The sequence below is a fragment of the Acipenser ruthenus genome, chromosome 1, assembly GCF_902713425.1.
Source record: "Acipenser ruthenus chromosome 1, fAciRut3.2 maternal haplotype, whole genome shotgun sequence".
Classification (NCBI taxonomy): Eukaryota; Metazoa; Chordata; class Actinopteri; order Acipenseriformes; family Acipenseridae; genus Acipenser; species Acipenser ruthenus.
In genome coordinates this window covers 53,602,613-53,625,674 of record NC_081189.1, presented here as the reverse complement: position 1 = coordinate 53,625,674, position 23,062 = coordinate 53,602,613, and the positions used below count along the sequence as shown (strand labels likewise).

Genomic DNA, 23,062 nt, shown 5'->3' with positions numbered 1-23,062 from the left:
TGTCTTTTGAACCTGTTGAATCTATAATTATCAAATTTTGTGCCACATTCACTAATATAGAGATCTAACCTGATCACAGTTGAATGTATTTCTTTCAAGGTTTGGTAAATATGTTACTACTACGCAGACTACATTCTTTGAAAGGGTTCTTAGTCAGAGATCAAGGATTTTGTAGAAGCTCAGAACAATGATTTTCAATACTGGGGTGTACTGGGAGATTTTTACTGTACGTGAGCATGATGTGAAACTGGTCTACTTTTTACTATGTAGGCATATACAGTAGTTAGTTATAACTAGGGCTTCTGATTTTCGGTTTTAACCAATAAAACCCGATAAAATACCCCAATACAAAAAAATGAAATCGGTGTATAGCCAATAAACACCGGAAAACACAGGAAGAACACTGGAAATGGTTACTTAATTCACAGTGACCATCCCTTTCCCATTAAAAACAGCTGGGCAATATCCCTTATTCCTGACTTGTATCTATCATTGATTGGTTCGGAATACTGTAAACCCACCCCAACTACTGAGTGGCAGCATATTTCTACATTTCTATTGCTTGCAAGGTTTAAAACAAGAATAGAATTAGGAATGGAGGCTTGTTCGTGGAATTTAAAGCTGTGTTACAGTTAAGATACAGAGGATTTAAAAAACAGAATTCCAAATTGTGATGAAATGTAAAAAAAATGCCTACACACAAAAACCCCTAAAGAATGTTCCCGTGACCATAAGGATTTCGTTGTGGAAGACAGCAAAGGAAAGAAGGTACAACTTAAGTGTGCAAAGGACTGTCGAGTTTACTACTATACAAGTTTGACCATAAAAAACAGCCCAAGCATTTTGGAAAGTAACCGAAAACAATAGATTCATACAGTATATAAAAAGCGAAAGCTGCGAAAAAAACGATTTACAACGATTTAGCATAACAGAGGCAGAAGTGTTAAAGGGTCTAGGAGCTCTTAAAATAAACAAATCCCCCGGACCGGATGAGATCCTCCCAATAGTACTCAAAGAAATGAAAGAAGTTATTTACAAACCGCTAACCAAGATCATGCAACAGTCTCTTGATACAGGGGTTGTACCGACTGGAAAATTGCAAATGTAATACCGATCCACAAAAAGGGAGATAAAATCAAACCAGGTAACTACAGACCAAGAAGCCTGACTTCTATTATATTGAAACTTATGGAAACTATAAGATCCAAAATGGAAAATTACCTATATGGTAACAATATCCTGGGAGACAGTCAGCATGGTTTTAGGAAAGGGAGATCGTGTCTCACTAACCTACTTGACTTTTTTGAGGATGCAACATTGAAAATGGATAATTGCAAAGCATACGACATGGTTTATTTAGATTTCCAGAAAGCTTTTGACAAAGTCCTGCATAGGTTAATTCTCAAACTGAACGCAGTAGCGATTCAAGGAAATGCATGCACATGGATTAGGGAGTGGTTAACATGTAGAAAACAGAAAGTACCGATTAGAGGAGAAACCTCAAAATGGAACGAGGTAACCAGTGGTGTACCACAGGGATCAGTATTAGGTCCTCTGCTATTCCTAATCTACATTAATGATTTAGATTCTGGTATAGTAAGCAAACTTGTTAAATTTGCAGACGACACAAAAATAGGAGGAGTGGCAAACACTGTTGCAGCGGCAAAGGTCATTCAAAATGATCTAGACAGCATTCAGAACTGGGCAGACACATGGCAAATTACATTTAATAGAGAAAAGTGTAAGGTACTGCACGCAGGCAATAAAAATATGCATTATAAATATCATATGGGAGATACTGAAATTGAAGAAGGAATCTATGAAAAAGACCTGGGAGTTTATGTTGACTCAGAACTGTCTTCATCTAGACAATGTGGGGAAGCTATAAAAAAGGCCAACAAGATGCTCGGATATATTGTGAGGTGTTGAATTTAAATCAAGGGAAGTAATGTTAAAACTTTACAATGCGTTAGTAAGACCTCATCTAGAATATTGTGTTCAGTTCTGGTCACCTCGTTACAAAAAGGATATTGCTGCTCTAGAAAGAGTGCAAAGAAGAGCAACCAGAATTATCCCGGTGTGACGGGGGACTGCCCCGTCTTTATGAACATGTTTGGGACTGGCAGGGAGGGGGTTAAAATTCCTCCCTGCCAGGAAAACATGTGAGAATGTGGCTGGAGCCCTAATTGAATAATTAGCAATTATTGATTAATTGGGCTCCAGCCACAGGGGATAAAAGCCAGGGGAGAGGCCCTGGCTAGTGGGAGGGAGAGTTCTAGAAGGAGAAGCAAGAGAGTGTTTGTGTGTGCTGTTTTTGTAAGTTTTTGGTAAACCAGTGAAGGCAATGCCCAGCCTGGAAGCCGTATTTTTGTAAGTTTTGTTTGGTGTCTATTTTGTGTTTTGAAACCTTTTTGTTTGGCCCTTGTGCCTATTTATTTGATTATTTGTGTTTATTAAAAATCTTTATTTTGAACTTAAAACTGTCTCTGAGTCTCAAACCTCGGTCAATCCTGTCACATTTGGTGTCAGAAACGGGATAGCGCCACCTGGAGTCTCAGAGCAGTAATTTTTTTTTTTTTTCTTGAATTTTGGGAGTTTTTTTTTTTTTTGTAAAATGGGGAAAAAGAGCAGACAGCGGCAAAGGCAGGAGATGCAGCAGCTGAAGAAATGTAAGCTGCTGCAACAACAGCCACCCCAGCTGGAGGACCCAGCCAGCCTTTTTCCCTGGTGCTCTTGGTGCGGGAAGGTGGATCACCGGTGGAGGTCCTGTCCAGATGGGCCACCAGCTGACTGGTGTGGGTGCTGTGAGGTGGATGGCCACAACGGGGCAGGATGCCCCCACAATCGGGACCAGGAGCAGCTGCAAACCCCGTTCTCGGCAGCCACTTCCAACATCACCGCCTTCACCACCATCCCAGGAAATATGGGACTGGTTGATGCACCCTGAGGCGGACCTCTTCCACGACCTCCCCATAGTTATCAACACGCTGTGGCGTCGAGATGGGGGGAGGTGGGAAAAGTGGGAGGAACAGCATCACCCGGCGTCCTTCGCAGAGCTGGCCCTGATGGTTGTTAATTACCTGGCGGTAGATATGGGAGACGCCCCAGTCATTCCAATAAAGAAGGTGGAGCTGTCTTCCCGAGAGCCAGAAGGGGAGGAGCCGCCGTCCCGAGAGCCAGAGAGGGGTGAGCCGCCGTCCCGAGAGCCAGAAGGGGAGGAGCCGCCGTCCCGAGAGCCAGAAAGGGAGGAGCCGCCGTCCCGAGAGCCAGAAGGGGAGGAGCTGCCATCCTGAGAGCCAGAATGGGGGCCGCTGCCGTCGCCCAGAGAGGGGGAGCCGCTGCCATCGCCCAGAGAGGGGGAGCCCGAACGTCCACAGCCCGAGAGGGAGGAGCCCGAACGTCCACAGCCCGAGAGGGAGGAGCCCAAACGTCCACAGCCCGAGGGGGAGGAGCCCGAGCGGGAGGAGTCGGTGCGTCCACGGCCCGAGCGGGAGGAGTCGGTGCGTCCACGGCCCGAGCGGGAGGAGTCGGTGCGTCCACGGCCCGAGAAGGGGAAGCCCACAGGCCCAGGGCTGAAGGGACCCGCAGGGCAAGAATACAGGCTGTTCCCACCTCCACCGCCAGCAGAGGGGGAACAGTCGGAGCTGTCTCTCCCTCCACCGCCAGCAGAGGGGGAACAGTCGGAGCTGTCTCTCCCTCCACCGCCAGCAGAGGGGGAACAGCCGGAGCTGTCTCTCCCTCCACCGCCAGCAGAGAGAGACGAGCTGTTGTTTCCGCCTCCGCCAGCAGAGGGAGACGAGCTGCTGTTTCCACCTCCGCCAGCAGAGGGAGACGAGCTGCTGTTTCCGCCTCCGCCAGCAGAGGGAGACGAGCTGCTGTTCCCGCCTCAGCCAGCAGAGGGAGACGAGCTGTTGTTTCCGCCTCCGCCAGCAGAGGGAGACGAGTTGCCGTTCCCGCCTCCGCCAGCAGAGGGAGACGAGTTGTCGTTCCCGCCTCCGCCAGCAGAGGGAGACGAGTTGTCGTTCCCGCCTCCGCCAGCAGAGGGAGACGAGTTGTCGTTCCCGCCTCCGCCAGCAGAGGGAGACGAGTTGCCGTTCCCTGGGGTTGCTAGGGATCCTGCTTCGCCTGGGGTCGCTACACTGTGGCCGGAGCCCCACGGAGGGGAGTTGCCGGCCATGAAGAGGGGGAGGGAGGTCAGGAGACCAGCTCCCCCAGCGGCACTTTTGCGGCAAGATAGTGTGTGGCCGGAGCCCCGGAAGAGGGAGCTGCCGGCCATGAAGAATTGGGTGGTGCTGGACGTCCCACCATGGCCACCCCCATGGACACTGTGCTTCCCCCTCTTCCGGGACTGAGACTGAGGGGGGAGGTGGCCATTTAGGCCATGTTGTGCTTGGCACAAGGGGGGGGGGGGATATGTGACGGGGGACTGCCCCGTCTTTATGAACATGTTTGGGACTGGCAGGGAGGGGGTTAAAATTCCTCCCTGCCAGGAAAACATGTGAGAATGTGGCTGGAGCCCTAATTGAATGATTAGCAATTATTGATTAATTGGGCTCCAGCCACAGGGGATAAAAGCCAGGGGAGAGGCCCTGGCTAGTGGGAGGGAGAGTTCTAGAAGGAGAAGCAAGAGTGTTTTTGTAAGTTTTTGGTAAACCAGTGAAGGCAATGCCCAGCCTGGAAGCCGTATTTTTGTAAGTTTTGTTTGGTGTCTATTTTGTGTTTTGAAACCTTTTTGTTTGGCCCTTGTGCCTATTTATTTGATTATTTGTGTTTATTAAAAATCTTTATTTTGAACTTAAAACTGTCTCTGAGTCTCAAACCTCGGTCAATCCTGTCACACCCGGGTTTAAAAGGCATGTCGTATGCAGACAGGCTAAAATAATTAAATCTATTCAGTCTTGAACAAAGAAGACTACGCGGTGATCTGATTCAAGCATTCAAAATCCTAAAAGGCATAGACAATGTCGACCCAGGGGACTTTTTTGACCTGAAAAAAGAAACAAAGACCAGGGGTCACAAATGGAGATTAGATAAAGGGGCATTCAGAACAGAAAATAGGAGGCACTTTTTTATACAGTGAATTGTGAGGGTCTGGAACCAACTCCCCAGTAATGTTGAAGATGACACCCTGGGATCCTTCAAGAAGCTGCTTGATGAGATTCTGGGATCAATAAGCTACTAACAACCAAATGAGCAAGATGGGCTTAATGGCCTCCTCTCGTTTGTAAACTTTCCTATGTTCTTACATAAAACAAAAAAAAAGCTACAAATAAACACCGAAAAATGAAATTAATAAAAACTGAAAAAAGAAGCCCTAGTTACATATTTACTGTAGATATAAAATAATATGTGAGTATGTATTGTTCCTGTTCATTAGTTAGAATCTGTATATTTTTATTTAGTTAAAATATACACTACAGTTATACCTCCTTTCAAACCTATAACTCCCATAATTTGTTCCGTTGTTTGTTTTATGTTGTCCTAATTAAACAAGCAATTGGTAAGACTGACTGGAAATAAGAATTTGCCCTCGTGTTTGCATTTGTGTTTTAACTCATTTTTCCGGTGGTTTGGTAGTTTTTGATTCTGTTTAGATACCATTTGCTAACACAATTGAACCAGAAGTATTATTTTGGCGGATGGAACCGCTTAAATGCTCATTGCTTACTCATTTAGAACCGCAGAAAATGATGCATGAAATGTGATCCGCTGGCTGATAAAATGGAGGACCATGTTAGAAAATAGGCAGATATTTTTTAACGGCTTAACAGGTGGAAAACTTCTGCGGATTTTGCCATTTCCATTGAAAATGAAATCCCTTTTGAAAATCAGGCCCATAGTGTGAAAGCATCATTAATGAAATTTGATTTCATGTACAGTACAACAATTCAAAGTTTTTCATAATTAAGATTTTTCAGGGGTGCTCTAAATCACATCAAAGCAACAGAAAGGATTAATTTTCAGTGGCATCAAAAACAATATGAAATGGAAGGGAGTGTAATTTATGCTGACAGATCAGCTGTACTCAAGTAATTTTGTTTCCCGGATTCATTCAACCGTATGACCCCAAAGATTCATTGTGCAGTGGTATCTACAGAGCACTGACTATCGGCTTTATTTTTCTGCTAATTGTGATCAGCAGACTGCACTAGATAGACACACAAAGCGCTGTCACGTCTATTTAAGAGATTTCTGTGCAGCCACTTTAAGCTTTGACAATATATTAATTTCAGAATCATAGTAATAGACAGATATCTCCACTTTTATCAAGAAAGAAATCCCATCAGATGGTGGTGTGGTGAGCTTCTCATTTAAATCCAACACAAGAAAAACAAAAGATACAGGACTGCTTTTCCAGCTGTTATTGTATGACTTCAGTTATCTTGGCAGATGTTACCTTTTGCTACTATTTATTTATTTATTTATTTATTTATTTGGCAGATGCCTTTCTAGGCAGTCAAGCCTTCAATCTGTGTTGCAATTTCATAGAAATGCTGTATATTTACATACTGTAGAACACACTTGCTGTAGGCATTTTTCTTATAGATACAGCAATACAAATACACTTAAGGGGATATTTTTAGTATGGGGTTGTAGGGTGCAAACACCACACAGTACTTTCACACAGTACAGATTGTTTCCATGAGTTTTTTGAAAAAGGAAGCCAGTATTGATATGCGTTTGCAGACAGATCTGTCTAATTATGAAGCATTGCTGGGGTGTTATGCAATGAGTACGTAAATTACAGTCTGTCAGTAAAATAAGTTGGGTTGACTGCAGGCGTTTTGAAGGTACACGATGAATTATACAAATTACAGGTCCAAAAACGACTGGGTGGATTGTAATGCATATTTGAAGATAATATTTAACATTAATACCTCAAATGTCCTAGGCAACACCCCCACTATGTTGAGTAATACACAAACATTAGTGGATATTAAGTTCTTAATATACAGGACGACACCTCCATTATGTGATTGATAGTTACATATAAATATAGGGTTTTAGTCCTTAACAAATGTCATATTTATTATAAAATGATATTCACAATTCTCTTATTCTCTGTTTTCAAATATATCAAATGAACTATGAACATAATAGAACATAAATATGAGGCTAAGTTATAAAAAATATTGTTTTCGGTTTCAATTTCTCGAGAGGTTAACCAGCCAAATAACTAAGTCAATATACCAACATTAAAAGTTATTATATATATATATATATATATATATATATATATATATATATATATATATATATATAGAGAGAGAGAGAGAGAGAGAGAGAGGTTTAATCATAAATGCTTACTTTAGTACTCAGGTAACAGGCAAAGAGAAACTCAACACATACAAATTATTAAGTTTATTAAGACTCACAAAAGTAAGAATATAAAAGTTAGAAATCATGGTACCAGAATTATAGACACAAGCAGTAATAAAACATTTAAACAAACATTTTCATAAGCAAGCAGACTTCAGTATGGTTACACATACCTGCACGCAGGATTCGTAGCACATTACATACAATCTGTTGTGTTGTTTGGAATGAAGACTTTTGTTTCAGCAAGTTCAGTTCGGAAGCATTTTCAATTGCATTAAGTTGTAAACTTCACAACTTGTAGATAAACTCAATGTTTAAATGGTTCAGACGTTTGTAGTTGTTGTTTTCAAATACACACGATATCCTCAGTTTAGTTCAAGTATTATCTTGTTTCAATTGTTCATCAGAGTAACATTGCTTGTCTTTTTAATCTTAGCAAAGGGTTACACTGTATTAAACATTTTTACTTCTGGTTTGCATGTAGGTATTTCTTATACAAACAAATAGTATTTTACTTGAATCTTAGTCTTTGAAACATAATGCTTATTCTGGAGATGTGGTTTTTGTGGATAAAGCAGTGGAAATGCAGTTGGTCTTCTTTGTAACAGAGTTGCAGTTGGATGTAGGGGTGTCACGATATGAATTCTCATACGATTATTGTGTGTGTTATTATCACGACAATTGCGATAAAGACAATAATTTACAAACAACTACAACCCCCCCCCCCCTTACAAATTGATAAGGTTTACTATTTATTAAGCTATAATATGTATGAAATCAGTATAGCCTAAATTTTTTAATGAAAAAAGCTTACTTGTAATACAATAGATATTTATACAATACTCAATATTTGAGCTCTATGATATAAAAAAAAAATAAAAAAATTGGAGCATTTCCAAAGTAAAATAAGCCTTACATTTTTTTAATAACTCTCCTGCTTCAGAAAGAATTCAGTCATCACCCCCATTGTTTTGTTTCTTTTTTTAACTAAAAAAATAATTGTCCAGGCTTTTTCAGTGTTTTTCTCGTGTTTTCATTTTTTTTTTCTTTGCTCATTTAAATTGTTCTGTTTTGGTGCCAACATAGTCCAATATGCAAGGGAAAAAAACTGATATATAAACATACAAATGAAATATTTTCATTGCCATGAGGTAAACAAACTTAAATGGCACTCATTTCAGGTTTCTGTGTAAACACTAACATGTTTATATGTTCTGGTGAAAGACATGATCGAAAGGGTGTTACAATATTTTCACCAGAACTAAAAACACGCTCTGATAGGACACTAGTGGCTGGGATGCAAAACAGCTTTTTCACAAAGCTGGAGAGCAGGGGCAGAGCATCGGCATGATCCTTCCACCAAGAAAAAGGCTCAGCTTCCACTGCAGCTAATAGCATGGAGACCCGTTTTGTTGAACAGTACACAGCTAATTAAAAATATTTAATATGGCCAAGGTTTACATCAGTGCTTGTTTGCATTTATTTATTTTTAAACAGGGAGTCCAAAATGCAAACTATTCATGACATTACTAATTTGTGACTGTACATGATCAAATACATGTTAAACTAAGATGTTTGAAAACACTAATATTTAGTTGAAAAAAAAAACTAATTTAAGGATATACAATGAGTAACATATTCATTAAAATAAATGGTAGGCTGTTATGTTCAAGTAGTGCACAGAAAGATCACATTGAAAGAATTACAGCAGCTAAAACATAAAATAATTAAACATTTCAACTGTTATTAATAATTCCTTTAACTTTAAACTGTTCATACTTTCTTTACCGATGTTGCTTTTTTATAAAGCTCTTGGTGGTGATCTCTTTAATGCGTGAACATATTTGTCATGTTGCTGCTCTTGCAGAGAACACTAACTCTGCATACTTTACAAATTGGACCCCCCTCTTCAATCTGACCGTCGTAATTTTTTTTAAACCAAAATAATCCCATATTATTGATTTAATTTTTGGGGGGGTACAGTTGGTTTCTCTCTTCGCTGTCTGTCATCTTGTAGTGCAGTGCATGCCGCAAACTTACACATGATTCAAATATAATTGATCTTGCACAATGGGCCATGTACCACGACCAATCACAGCATTAGAAAAGTAGATCAAAGTTTCTACACCAGAAAAGAGTATGCAGGACGAAGTATACAGTACTATTATTATTTATTTCTTAGCAGACACCCTTATCCAGGGCGACTTACAATTGTTCCAAGATATCACCTTATTTTTACACACAATTACATTATTTTTTTACACATTATTTTACATACAATTACCAATTTATACAGTTGGGTTTGCTGGAGCAATCTAGGTAAAGTACCTTGCTCAAGGGTACAGCAGCAGTGTCCCCCACCAGGGATTGAACCCACGACCCTCCGGCCAAGAGTCCAGAGCCCTTACCACTACTCCACACTGCTGCCCCCTGGCAGATCACTTTAAAAATTCCATCATTGCAATTTGAAATTATTTGTAATTAATTTAGCGTTACACATTATTACTTAAGGTTGACAAATCATAAATATAAATAAATAAATAATTAATTACAGCGATATTGAAAAATATTGACGATACAATAATTGTCTGAATTTTTATCACGATTATCATTTTATCGTCATATCGCAACACCCCTAGTTGGATGTAGAGTTGACATCTTGGGAGGATGTCGGCATTACGGCGCTGAATGGAGCCCCATTCCAGCATCGGCTCTGAGGTCACTTCATGACAGTCTTTTCAGGAACAGGAGAGTCCAAATCAAAGAGTCAAAGAGAAGAGTTCAAGAGAACGAGTTCATTCTTGCTTCGCTTTACATATAGCGCCCAAAGAGGAGTTTACCTGGCGATCCAATCCCTTCCAGGTAAAACAGGAATGCAAATTGAAATCAGTCCTTTCATTCGCATAAAGAATTTGAATGACACTTCACTTTTACACAAGCAATGTGTGCCATCAACACTAGCAGCGTCCTGCCTCCATGGAGAGTAACCTTTATAGAACAAAACTTCATTTTGATATAACGTTAGTTATATTTATCATATAAGGATACACATTTCAGTTTCATTCTCCTAATTAAATTACTGTTACAAGTATGTTAAACCATACCTGTCAACATTGAGTTTTCAAAATCGAGAGGGGGGGGATAGGGGAGCGGGGAACTGTGCAGGTGCGCACCCTGCCAACTACAGACGGGGATTGCAGTAATCACACACCGGCCATGAATTTTGTAGACATTAAAGGTTAGCTGACATAAGGGAGTTTAACAGTAGAATACAGGAGAAAATCTGTCCTGGGAGATGTCCTGGAGAAGGGTCCAAAATATGGGAGACTCCTGGTGAATACAGGAGAGTTGACAGGTCTGGTTAAACACATTGTACAATAATTAAAGGAAAACAATTTAAGAATTATTTTCACTTTAAACTTCATTAAAACACAATAAACATTTCGATTTTATTGGGAAAACATACTTAAACAACTCTTAAACTTGCATCCACAAGATTAGTTATTAAAATGATTCTAAAACATCAGTTAAATTGTTACTCATTCATCAAACTACGTTTGAAATCAGTTCAATCCACCAGGTGTCACCCTTCTTAACCCTTAATAGGAAGACATCCTTAATTAACAGGTAAGAATCAGCTTTGTTTGTTTGGACAAGACTGGTGGGTCAGTACAGCAGGTAATCTAAACCAGGGGTTCCCAAACTTTCTCAGCTCAAGGCCCCCCAAAACATTCCGAATCCTGGCTGAGGCATTAGCAGATATCTTTATCATTTTTATTAAGTAATTTAGCTGCAGACACCTTTATCCATTGCGACTTACATTTTTTAAAACTTGCATATAATTTACTACATATACATTACAAGGGCAACAACATCACTACAAAAAATACACTTAGTCACACATTATGTCTCACTGCGTGAAAAAAGAGACATATGGTAGCATAAAGGCAGACCAGTAGTAGTGCCAGCGTTTTTTTTTCTTGTAGATACTGAGCAGATCACCTTACTCTCATTGCAAACAACAAATTAAATGACAAAACAAAAAAGGTACTAGGATAAAAAGAAATTTAAATAATACTACTTACAAAGTACTCTGGGTTCTGCATGCCTAATGGGATGGGTGCTCTTGGTAATTCCTGCACAGGTCATTGAATCGCGGTTTCACTCCAGTCAATGATATACGCATGTCACTCTCCACATGGAGACGTGCTCTGTGCTTTGTCTTCAGTGTGGAAAACCCAGTCTCACACATATATGTTGTAGCAAAGGGTAAAATAGTTCTCTGAGCTTTTTCGCTAACAACAGGGTACTCCTCCATAATATGTATCCATAACTGTGGTAACAGAACAGCAGAGAATTTAATCTTTTAAAGTCCCATCGTTTGACAGTTCAATCAACTTCTCTTGGGATTTCAGGTCCAGGTTTGTATCGATTTCAGAATCAAAGGGATTTCGGATGCAATTCAAATGTTTGTTTTCGAGCTCTGGAAAGTATTCACTGAAGTACTGTTGCAGATTAATCAAATGAGACACAATGAGTGGCAGGATGCTGCTAGTACTCATGCTGGAAGATTTAAGTTCTTCATGTAAAAGTGGAAACATTTCTGTCACTCCTTCATTTAAGTTTATTTTCCCAGAGAGCAATTTTTTTAGTGAACGCTCTAACTTTGTCTTGCATATTTAATATGGTTACGTCATAGCCTTGGATGCTTTGATTCAGAGCATTTAACTGTCCAAATATATCCAACAAGTGCACTAGTTTCAGAATCCATGTAGGATTTTCAAAACAACTTGCGAGTTGGCTATTCTCTGTTGATAAGAACTGCTTCAGCTCATGTCGAAGTTCAAACACTGGTTGCATGACTACCCCCCTTGACAGCCAGTGTACTTCAGAGTGGAGCAATAAGTGCTTGTGGCTTGCACCCATTTCACTACAAAGCGCAGCAAACATTCTGTGTTTCAGGGGCCTAGCTTTTATCCTATTCACAATTTGTATCACTTCTTGCAGCAGCTGGTTAAACTCATCATCCATACGTTTGGCAACAAGTGCTTCACGGTGAAGCATGCAATGACTTGCAATGGCTTTTGGAGATTTTGTCTTTATAAAAGCTACAACACCATTACGTTTTCCGGTCATAGCAGCAGCACCGTCAGTGCACACTCCCACACATCGAGACCAATCTATTGAATTTTCTTGAATATTTCCATCTAGCTCTCTGGATATTTCCTCACCAGTTGTTCTCCCTGATAATTCTTTACAGAAAAGGAATTCTTCGACAAATTCCGCCCCTTCCATAACCCTATCATATACAAGTAACTGTGTAGCATTTGCAACGTCTGTGTAGCACGCAACCTATCCAAAAGTTGAGCAGAAACATCTTCTGCCATGTCACATGTCCTTTGGCACACAGTGTTGTTTGACAATGGCACCACTTCAATTTTTTTGGCTGCTTCCTCACCCAGTATTTCACGAACAATATCTACAGTCACTGGCAAAAATAACTCTTCCCTAATTGTATGCATTTTTTTTGTGCGAGCAATGTGGTATGAGGCTAGAAAAAGACGCCTTTAAGGCGCTCTCTGGAACAGTAACATGCTGCTTAAAAGTACTCACTTGTTTTAAAATTTGGGATTGCTTTCTTTTAAAAAAATCTATAGATTTCCCAGCTTCATTTGGGTGTTTTTGTTGTAAATGCCGTTTCAACTTTGATGGCTTGAGGCATTCATTGGATTGGATTTCAAAGCACATCACACATTTTGGATAATCAAGACTTTCTTCGTAATGCAAGAAAACTCGAACTGAATGTACTCAGCATCATATTTTCGAGATTTAGATTTTGATGCCTTTACTGAGGATGGCTGCTCGTTTGTACAGGTGGTACTTCTGGCACTGGTACTCGTGGAAGCATCACTGCAATTGTTTTTTTTTAAATCGTATTGAGAGAAATTCGGCTTTATATTTAATTGTAGTCTCATTATATAAATTGCATTAATACAGCTGCTTATCCATCCATCCATCCATTATCGATCTGCTTCTCCTGGTGAGGGTCGCGGCTATAGTTGTTATTAAAATTGTAATTGCAATTCACCCCGCTTTTGTGATAATGGTGCATACTCTAAGCACGAAACAAGCAACCAGGGACATTCAAAGTACATATTCAGGGCAGGGGGCTTGAGGGCAAGAGTTTTAAGATTTGTTTATTAACTTTTAAGATTTGCTTTTAAATATTTCACACAATTTTCTTTTGTTCAGTAATTTTACATATTTGTTGTGGACCCCCTGAAGCTTTGCCGCAGACCCCTTGGGGGACCCCAATTTGGGAACCCCTGATCTAAACCATTCCCCAATTTAAATCTTTATGACCCTGTTACCAATAGCTAGTCCTTCTGAAGTAGATTTAGGCTTTTTGGGGGGAAGGAAGGTTGGGTGAAGACACATGTAATTAGCTGCACAGCATCTCAAGTCTAATAAATTAAGAATGGAAATATCATTTTACCAAGTACATTCACCAAGTACATTCAATTACAACTATGCATTTTTCCCACATAACCAAATAATATATGATAAGATATAATTTTACTTTGAAACATTTTATCAATGCACTTTTACAGTCTAATCTAAAACATGACAAAAAAATCAATACGTTCTAAAATCTTCATGCTGATTAATTACTACTCAATCATGAGGTAAACTAGCTTTGGCATGCAAATTATTACATCATTGTTTTGTTATGGAGCTATTACCATCTTTCAAATGTCTGATATTATACCATTAAAGGTTTTCAACATTTGTAATAAATTAATTCTTACTATCTATCAATCTGCACATAGGTATTGTACAGACGTTCATTTTAACAAGGGGTTTTGCAAGCTACAACCAATGAAGATCAGTAATATTCTAGTACATTATCAAATTAAAACCATATCTATATAGTTCTTTTTGGTACTCCACTTTTAAATTTTTTAATTTGATGCAAATGTTATCTTTTTAAAAACCATACATTAAATACAATTTTGGCTGGGTAGATAAGATTTTACCAATCAGTACTGTATCTCCAATTTCACTAGACAAAGTATTAAAGATTTTACAATCATAACAGGGATCAGTTACTTCCGACAATTATCAGGTCATCTGCTATTGTAGATTGATATTTCATCATTGTCAAACAGACAGTTATTAAACCTGTAGGAAGAGTTGCTATAAACTCTGTTTCCTCTAATTCTTCAATTTTCAAGTGTTTTTCCTATAAAATGGAGAAAAAACTCAATCTGAAAACTAATTTCTTAACACAGTATTAAGGTTAGTTTTACCAATAGTTACAAGTACTACATTAGTGCATTTCTTAGATCCTAATGTGATCCTAATAGGGAAATCTAGTAGATTTTCTTTGTATGGAATTACTTTAATCTAACATTAATAGATTTTTCTGTCAAATTCACTCAGTCATTATGATAGAAAACATTGAGCAACACAAACCACATCTCTTAAGTTTTCTTAACATGATTTATGCGAAAGATTTACTACCAATGCTAGACCCAGTACACATACCAGTATTTTTCACTTATTTATCTAGTCGTTAAACATCAGTGAGCCACTCTTACTTAACTCTGGGTGTTACATTCTTACAAATGTCAGTTTCATTGATTATAGATAAGGATATGATTTTGGCACAGTGATTTGTAGTACATTTCACGGGCGAATTGCGGGGAAAAAAAACAAGAATTCACGGAAAGGCCACCAAATAATGTAGTTTTAGCTATATCAAATGACACAAGAGCTTTTAAATAGTACAACAAAACCAATAATATAAAGACTATTGCTTTTGACTGCTGTCAAGTTTAAATTTTACTTTAGAGTACAAAACTTTCACACCAGCGTTACATTAATTTTTTAAGAATACAGTACTGTACGATGCAGGCTTTCACATTGGCCGCGTAGCGAAACAGACGGTGTCTGAAATAAACTGTGTTCCTATTTCTCTGTGCGTGTCAGGCATAAATGTACATATATATACAAAGTCAGCATGTCAAATGATTTGTTTTTATTACCGTGTTCAAAGCAGTATATATGTATTCTTCAATAACAAGAGCAAGACATTTAAATTGGTTGTTTCTGAGTAGCCTACAGAGCTCTGCCCCTTTAAAAATAAAAACAAACAAGAGAGCTGAAAAGTCAAATCACACAGGCAGGCACTGTGTCCAAGAAGCAGAGCATCATAAAGATCAGAAAAAAGACTACAAAACAGATAAACCTCTCGTTTTATCTACAGTTTGCAGGAAATAAAAAAAGATGTTCAACGGCAGTATTTTGTTTTGCAATCTTTAGTTTTAGAGAAAGTGAGTATTTATTTTCAATAGACTACTTGGGCCCACTACATTGTATGAAAAAAAGTTTCAAGAAATAAAATGTAAGTATTAATTTAATATTTTTTGAAGATGCAAGCCCACTTTTTTGTTTAAAAAAATAAATTAACAAGCACAGTATGTATGTGAAGAGCACAACTGAGAGTTACATACGATATGTGTTCATTTACATGCTTGCTCAGCTACAAAATACAAGTCTCATTCTCTGACCTACCTAGCTACAAGTAAATGCTGCTTGCACACACAACCAAACAATTTACAGATACTCACATATTTGTATTTTCAGTGCATGACATACTGCATTTTAAAGGAAATAAAGGCAGTGCCTAGCCAAATATGTTTTTACATCTCCTATGACTTTTGTGATTATCACAAAGCAGTTGAACAGAAACCATTGTAGTGTATTCATTGTAATTATTTGTGTTGAATCATGTTATGAAGGCAAAACAGCTACTCCCAGAACAGGGTAGTCATGGTGTCATTGAGATATGAAAACAATCACAGTCTCCTGAAATAAGTGCTGGAATAGCAGCAGAGTCTGCAGCTTAAATAACTGTCACCATACACCTACAAACTATTGAAATCAAAGGTAAAATAATTAAACATTGGAACCACTGGTGTAAAATAATCATTTTGTAAGACAGGGAAGAGCAGCTTTGGACTGTACTAACTTTATAGACATAATCTAGACTTGGGTAACGCTGTACATGCTAAGAGTGTTAGTAGACCAACATGTCCTACCCAAATAAGTGGCCTTTGTTGAATTGCAATTTGTTGGATCATATTGTACAGCATAGAGCTTTGCTATATTGAATCCAAAGTGAATGTAAAACATAGGGATTTGCTGTATTGGATCCAAGTGAATAGTAAACCACAGCATAATCCTGTTCATTTAATTCCTAAACAGATAACTGATGTTGATTTTTCTTCCCACAGGGGGTGAGGTTCCCTACACCACACTGGCAGCTCGAATGATGATGGGGGTCTGGTGGCTGTTTGCTTTGATTGTTATCTCTTCTTACACTGCAAACCTGGCAGCTTTTCTCACAATCACCCGCATTGGAAACTCTATACAGTAAGACAAGGTCTTGGTAGCATCTATCCAATAGGAGTATGTTCTAGAATGTTCTGTATTGCACATATAGGGACCTATTTATATGCCTATCATTACCACCCTGTCCTGAAGAAATATTTCTGTGACTGCCACGTTGAGGTGCTAGACTGTATGAACTGAGACAATCAATATACAATTTCCTTTTGATTTGTAGGTATAAAGCCATCTGTCACACTTTTTTTCCCTTCACATAACACACTTTGGGAAAAAAATATCTGTTAATAATGCAAAACAGCAGCAGGGAATCACAGTATATATTTGTATTTGAAAAATAAGACATTTATAATGCAATTCATCTTTAAACATTCTTCAAGACTGGAAAGTGCTTTGAAAGACCAGAATAAAGTATTTAGAAACAGACAGTAAAGATTTAGGGGTAGATGTATTAAGATTGGCCAGTCGCAGCGCAAACATACCGCAATTTACATTTTCGTTACAACAGTTCGCAAAGTATACATTTTGTCGTGTGTACTAAGAGAAAATATGTTAATGAAAAGAGCTACAATATGCCAATTTAAATATTTGTTGCATCTTCTTAGCAAGATCTCTAGCATTATACATTGCGAGAGTCGTGCGACATTGTTCAAATAAATAGGGGGAGTTGAGTTGTGGTTTGCTGCAACATGTTTGTCCGACATAAGGAGGTATCAGGTTTAAAAACAATACAATCAAATCGCACACATACATTTATAGTGCTCAATGCATTTTAAATGTAAATCATTGCGCTGAAATAACACTAAGGTGTTTTAGTAGGCTACACATTACATTATGTAAAAATATAAATCTGTACAGTAGGCCTATTCAGTATACAGTACAGTAGTAAAATCAAATGAATATCTAGCACACTTTCTTTTTGCTTTAGCCTACCGGTAACACAAAATAAACCATGCTGCTGTATTGTACACATTGGTGTACAATGCGAATAGGATATTATTTTAAATTTAAACTAAATTATATTATTATTATTATTATTATTATTATTATTATTATTATTATTATTATTAACTTAACTAGACAATTAACACAAAATAGATCATGGTCATATACAGATGCTCAGAATGAGCTGGAGGGGTTAGTGGTAAGAATTGTTAGGATCCATTAAAACCAGGGCTTAGTAGATATTTGCGATTTCCTTAGAGTTAGTCTCCTTTTTTTTGGACCCTAAGAAAATAAAGTTCAGTGGCAGTGGGTGCCTCTGTCATTTTTCACCAATTTTTATTTTTAGAAATGTAATCACTCATTTGCAAATATCGAAAAAAGTCTGTTTTCAGAAGTTGAAATTCTATTTGTAGCTGTTCAAAAGTTTTCAATTGATTATTTTTTAAAAGTTGGTGTATAAAACATAAATTCATATCTGACTGTTTTTTGAACCCAGCATCTAGTGATAAAGGTAGAGAGTCTTTAATATGGCCAATTGGTGTTAGTACAGAAATTGAGGGAGATAAGTGGAAGTTTCGTTGAATTTCTTTCCAGATTTTGAGTATAAATCGGGCCCCGCATACTAATAGAACTATCTGTCCCTATTCCTCCTATAAAAGGTGTACCTGTTAACTTCTCCATATTTAGCCATCTGTTCTGTCCATCAGCCAAGCAGTCATGGGTCGCAACTGAGCTGCCCAGTAATAACATTTAAGATTGGGAAGTGCAAGGCCTCCTGCTTTTTCAAGGCGCTGCAGTGTTTTAAATCGTATTCTGGGACGTCTTCCCTGCCAAATGAAACGTGATGTCAAACGATTAAGCAAATCAAATGTGGAAGCCAGAACCTTGACAGGTAGCATTTGAAACAGATAGAGCAATCTGGGCAGGACATTCATTCTGATAACTTCCGCTCTACCCAACAAAGAAAGGGGCAAAACAGACCAGCAGTCTAAATCTGTTTTAATCTGCTCAATAACTTTGGAGTAGTTTGCTGTAAATAAATTATCTAAGGAGGATGGTACACAAATTCCCAGGTATTTAATGCCATGGCTATTTAAATGAGAATGAGGTTTTAACCTGTTGAGGAATTATGTTGATGTTATAACCAGAGTAATACCCACATTTTTCAATGCATGTCATAATTGTGACTGTTTAAAACATGCTTTCAAAACTTCTTAACAAATTGATGCAATTGTAAGTGTCGCAATTGTCAGCAGCTTTAGTACATCTCATTATAATATTTGAGAACTCTCATTTGCACTATCTTCACACCCTTTTTGCGAATTTATGCAGGAACGCCCATAATTACATATTCATCTAAGGTTGAACCTCAAAGAAACTGCTGCCACAAAGCTTCCCCTAAAAAGTCGCTAATAGCTAACAGCATTGTGTTTAGTACATTTCACCCTAGACTTTGAAATAGTGTATGCATATGGCTGTAAATAAATACAGTAACATTTACAGTTAAGCCAATGCTACACCAGTGAACATTAAGAGCATATACTGAATTCACTGTAAAATCTAAACAGTTTTATAATTGAAACAATGTACAGTAAACATGACAGTTAACAAATGTAAACTAAATGGTGGAAATGAAAATTGCTAAATATTGAAAAAGTCACTAGCATTGTAGGGAATAATAATTAAACAAAGCTTTTTTTAATTTTTTTTCTTTATGCATCTTAACAATAGAAGAACGTATTAATCAAACCAAAAGGAATTACATTATCTTCTAGTGTAAAAGGGGATACATTTTACAAGAGAGATCAGGCAGGAATACAACACTATTATTTTTGTATGTGTTCAGTTGGAGGTTGTCATCCAAATGGAATTCAATGGTAAAGGTGGAAACTGAAACTACATCAGTGCAAATTTGTGTCATTAATTGATTTTGCCGAACAATTTATGAAGCGCTGTTCATGCTGCACCTCAAAGCCCATTAAAAGCCCTTCAACAGTAATACAAATTAAATCATAAAAACAGATTTTAATCATATATCAGCAGTCAAGAATCAAACATTAAGCAACTAAACAACATTATCACCATACCAAAAAATAAAAATAAAAATAACAAATAAACCTATCAGAGAAACAAATATATGCAATTTCACACTGCTTTTGATGAAGGAGAGTTGACCTGGGTGACAGACGCAAGTACACAATATGCGTATCAATGCCCCGAAAGCAGCTTGTTACGGACGCTTCCATCCAAGTTTCTCTGGATTGAACTGTCGGCCCAGATGTTGATTAGAGCAAATGTTTCTTCATCCCTGCTGCAATCTGGCTCATGGTATGTCTCAATCAACAAAAATATGGCTAAACAGAATAAACAGAAATGTTCCTTGCGCAAGTGAAACTTTCCCATAATTAATTTTTTCTCTCTCAACCCGGGTCAAAGTGTGTCGATCCACATCCTGAGGTGGGTCACTGCGACCTGGGTCAACCCAGGTACGACCCAGGTACGTGGTTTCACACTACGAGGGACTGTGACCCAGGCAGGAGTGCCAGTGTGAAAGGGGCTTTAGAGTAATCCAGGGATTGATCATAATCCTCACAGGAATTTGTGTTTCGGAGTGCATTATAAATTTGCTGTATTTGAAACTTTTTTGCTTTTAGATAAAGCTTGCTTTTAATTACATTTTCTACTTTAAATGTTAGTTGATATAACACAATTAAATGAAAGCAATACAGTTCAGTACAGTACTCTGTACAAAATGAGTAAACGTAGGGTAAGGAAGTGACCTGGCTGACACATTCCTTCCTAACATAATAGTGTTTCACTTGAATTCATTATGAATCTTTGACCATTAAAAACAATCTGTATAATCAGATAATTAATTAGAAAATAAATAAATAAATAAATGTATTCAGAAGTTACTTCTATGAAATTAAATTGAAATTAATTTAGTTTTGCTATTATTTTAAATATCTAAATACCCACATCCTTAAACAAACAGTTAAGTTAATATAGATGGCGGTAACTTACTTAAATCTATGTATGTTGATCCTAAGTAGATGGAAGATTTTTTTTTTTGTATCATTTTGAATTACATTTATAATTGTGAAAATCATATCTGAGATGTCTAGCAGTGATGTGGTTAAGTGACCCTGCAATCCAGCTTTCCATATTAAAACAAAACGTTAATATCACTTTTTTCCTCTGTTGGATGCCATTAACTATCCTATCTAGATCGCTTAGTTCTAGCTCCATGCCACCAATTCGAATTTTCATAAATTTTAATACATTAACTTTAATGTGTACAAATGCTTTAGGTCATTTTATCAATAATTATTATTATTATTATTATTATTATTTATTTCTTAGCAGACGCCCTTATCCAGGGCGACTTACAATCGTAAGCAAATACATTTCAAGTGTTACAATACAAGTAATACAATAAGAGCAAGAAATACAATAACTTTTGTTCAAGCAAAGTACAAGTGTGACAAACCACAATTCAATAATACAGCAGATAATAGTGATAGTTACATCAGGATATGATTAAATAGTGATAGTTACATCAGGATGTGATTAAATACAAAGTACTACAGGTTAAACACTTGGCAGATTACAGTATTCTGAAGTACAGGATTAAATGCAGTAAAATAGGGGGCAGATAAGAGCAAAATAAAGCACATTTACATGAAGGGTGATAGTGTCCCAGGATACAAACAGAGGAGTTCTACAGGTGCTCTTTGACGAGGTGAGTCTTGAGGAGGCGCCGGAATGTGGTCAGGGACTGGGCAGTCCTGACATCTGTAGGAAGGTCATTCCACCACTGCGAAGCAAGGGTGGAGAAGGAGCGGGCTCTGGAGGCAGGGGAGCGTAGCGGAGGTAGAGCTAGTCTTCTAGTGCAGGCGGAGCGGAGAGGTCGAGTGGGGGTGTAGGGAGAGATGAGGGTCTGGAGGTAGCTGGGTGCAGTCTGGTCAAGGCATCTGTAGGCTAGTACAAGAGTCTTGAACTGGATGCGAGCGGTGATCGGGAGCCAGTGGAGCGAGCGGAGTAGTGGAGTAGCGTGGGCGAAGCGAGGCAGAGAGAACACCAGGCGGGCAGCAGAGTTCTGGATGAGCTGGAGCGGACGGGTGGCGGACGCAGGGAGGCCAGCCAGGAGGGAGTTGCAGTAGTCTAGGCGGGAGAGTACCAGGGCCTGGACCAGGAGCTGGGTAGCATAGTTGGTGAGGAAGGGTCGGGTTCTTCGGATGTTGCTCAGGAAGAATCGGCAAGTGCGTGCCAGAGTGGAGATGTGCTGGGAATAAGAGAGGCAGGGGTCCAGGGTGACTCCAAGGTTCTTAGCTGAGGAAGAGGGAGAGAGTGTGGTAGATTCCAGAGGAACAGAGATAGAGAGATCAGAGGAGGGGGAGGAGGAGGGAAAGAAAAGGAGGTCAGATTTAGAGAGGTTGAGTTTGAGGTGATGCAAGTGCATCCAGGAGGAAATAGCAGACAGACAGGTAGAGATACGGGAGGAGATGGTGGAGTCAGAGGTGGGGAAGGAGAGGAAAATCTGAGCATCATCAGCATAGAAATGGTATGAGAAACCATAGGATGCGATGAGGGGGCCCAGGGAGCGGGTGTAGAGAGAGAACAGGAGAGGACCCAAGACTGACCCTTGGGGGACTCCAGTTAAGAGAGGGTGAGGTGTGGAGGTTGCTCCACGCCAGGTTACCTGGTAAGTGCGGTTGGAGAGGTAGGAGGAGAACCAGGCCAGAGCAGTGCCAGAGATCCCCAGGTCAGCAAGAGATGATAGTAGAATAGAGTGATCAACAGTGTCAAAGGCAGCAGAGAGGTCGAGGAGAATTAGGACAGAGGAGAGAGAGGCAGCTCGGGCACACTTAAGTGAGTTGGTGACAGACAGGAGGGCGGTTTCAGTGGAGTGAGCAGAGCGGAAGCCAGATTGGAGAGGGTCAAGCAGAGAGTGGTTGGACAGGAAAGCAGAGAGCTGGCGGTGTACAGTCCGCTCGAGGGTTTTGGAGAGGAAGGGTAGGAGGGAGACAGGACGGTAGCTCTGGAGGGAGGTGGGGTCGGGGGTAGGTTTTTTGAGGAGGGGAGTGATAGAGGCTTTTTTGAAGGCAGAGGGAAAGATACCAGAAACTAGAGAGGTGTTGAGGAGGGAGGAGATGAAGGGGAGTAGAGCAGGAGCAGCAGCTTGAAAGAGGTGAGTGGGGAGGGGGTCCAAGGCACACGTGGTGGGTTTGTGACCCTGGAGCAGGGAGGAGAGGTCAGAGTCTGAGAGGGGCAAGAAGGTGGAGAAGGAGGGTGAGTTAGTAGGGGATGCAGTGGGTGTAGGAGTTGGAGCGGGAGGGGGTGCGGGGGAGGGAGAGGTGTTAAAGAGTTTGCGGATATCTGAGAT

At 39.2% G+C, this 23,062-nt stretch overlaps 1 protein-coding gene across 1 annotated transcript in view; it reads left to right on the top strand.

The window, feature by feature from the left end:
* Positions 1 to 23,062, top strand: part of LOC117421151 (glutamate receptor ionotropic, delta-2-like) — a 662,598-nt gene that overhangs the window by 566,955 nt on the left and 72,581 nt on the right. Inside the window, exon 12 of the mRNA XM_034035144.3 lies at positions 16,620 to 16,758. Within this exon, the coding sequence (XP_033891035.1) occupies positions 16,620 to 16,758 (139 nt within the window). The remainder of the gene's footprint in view (positions 1 to 16,619; positions 16,759 to 23,062) is intronic.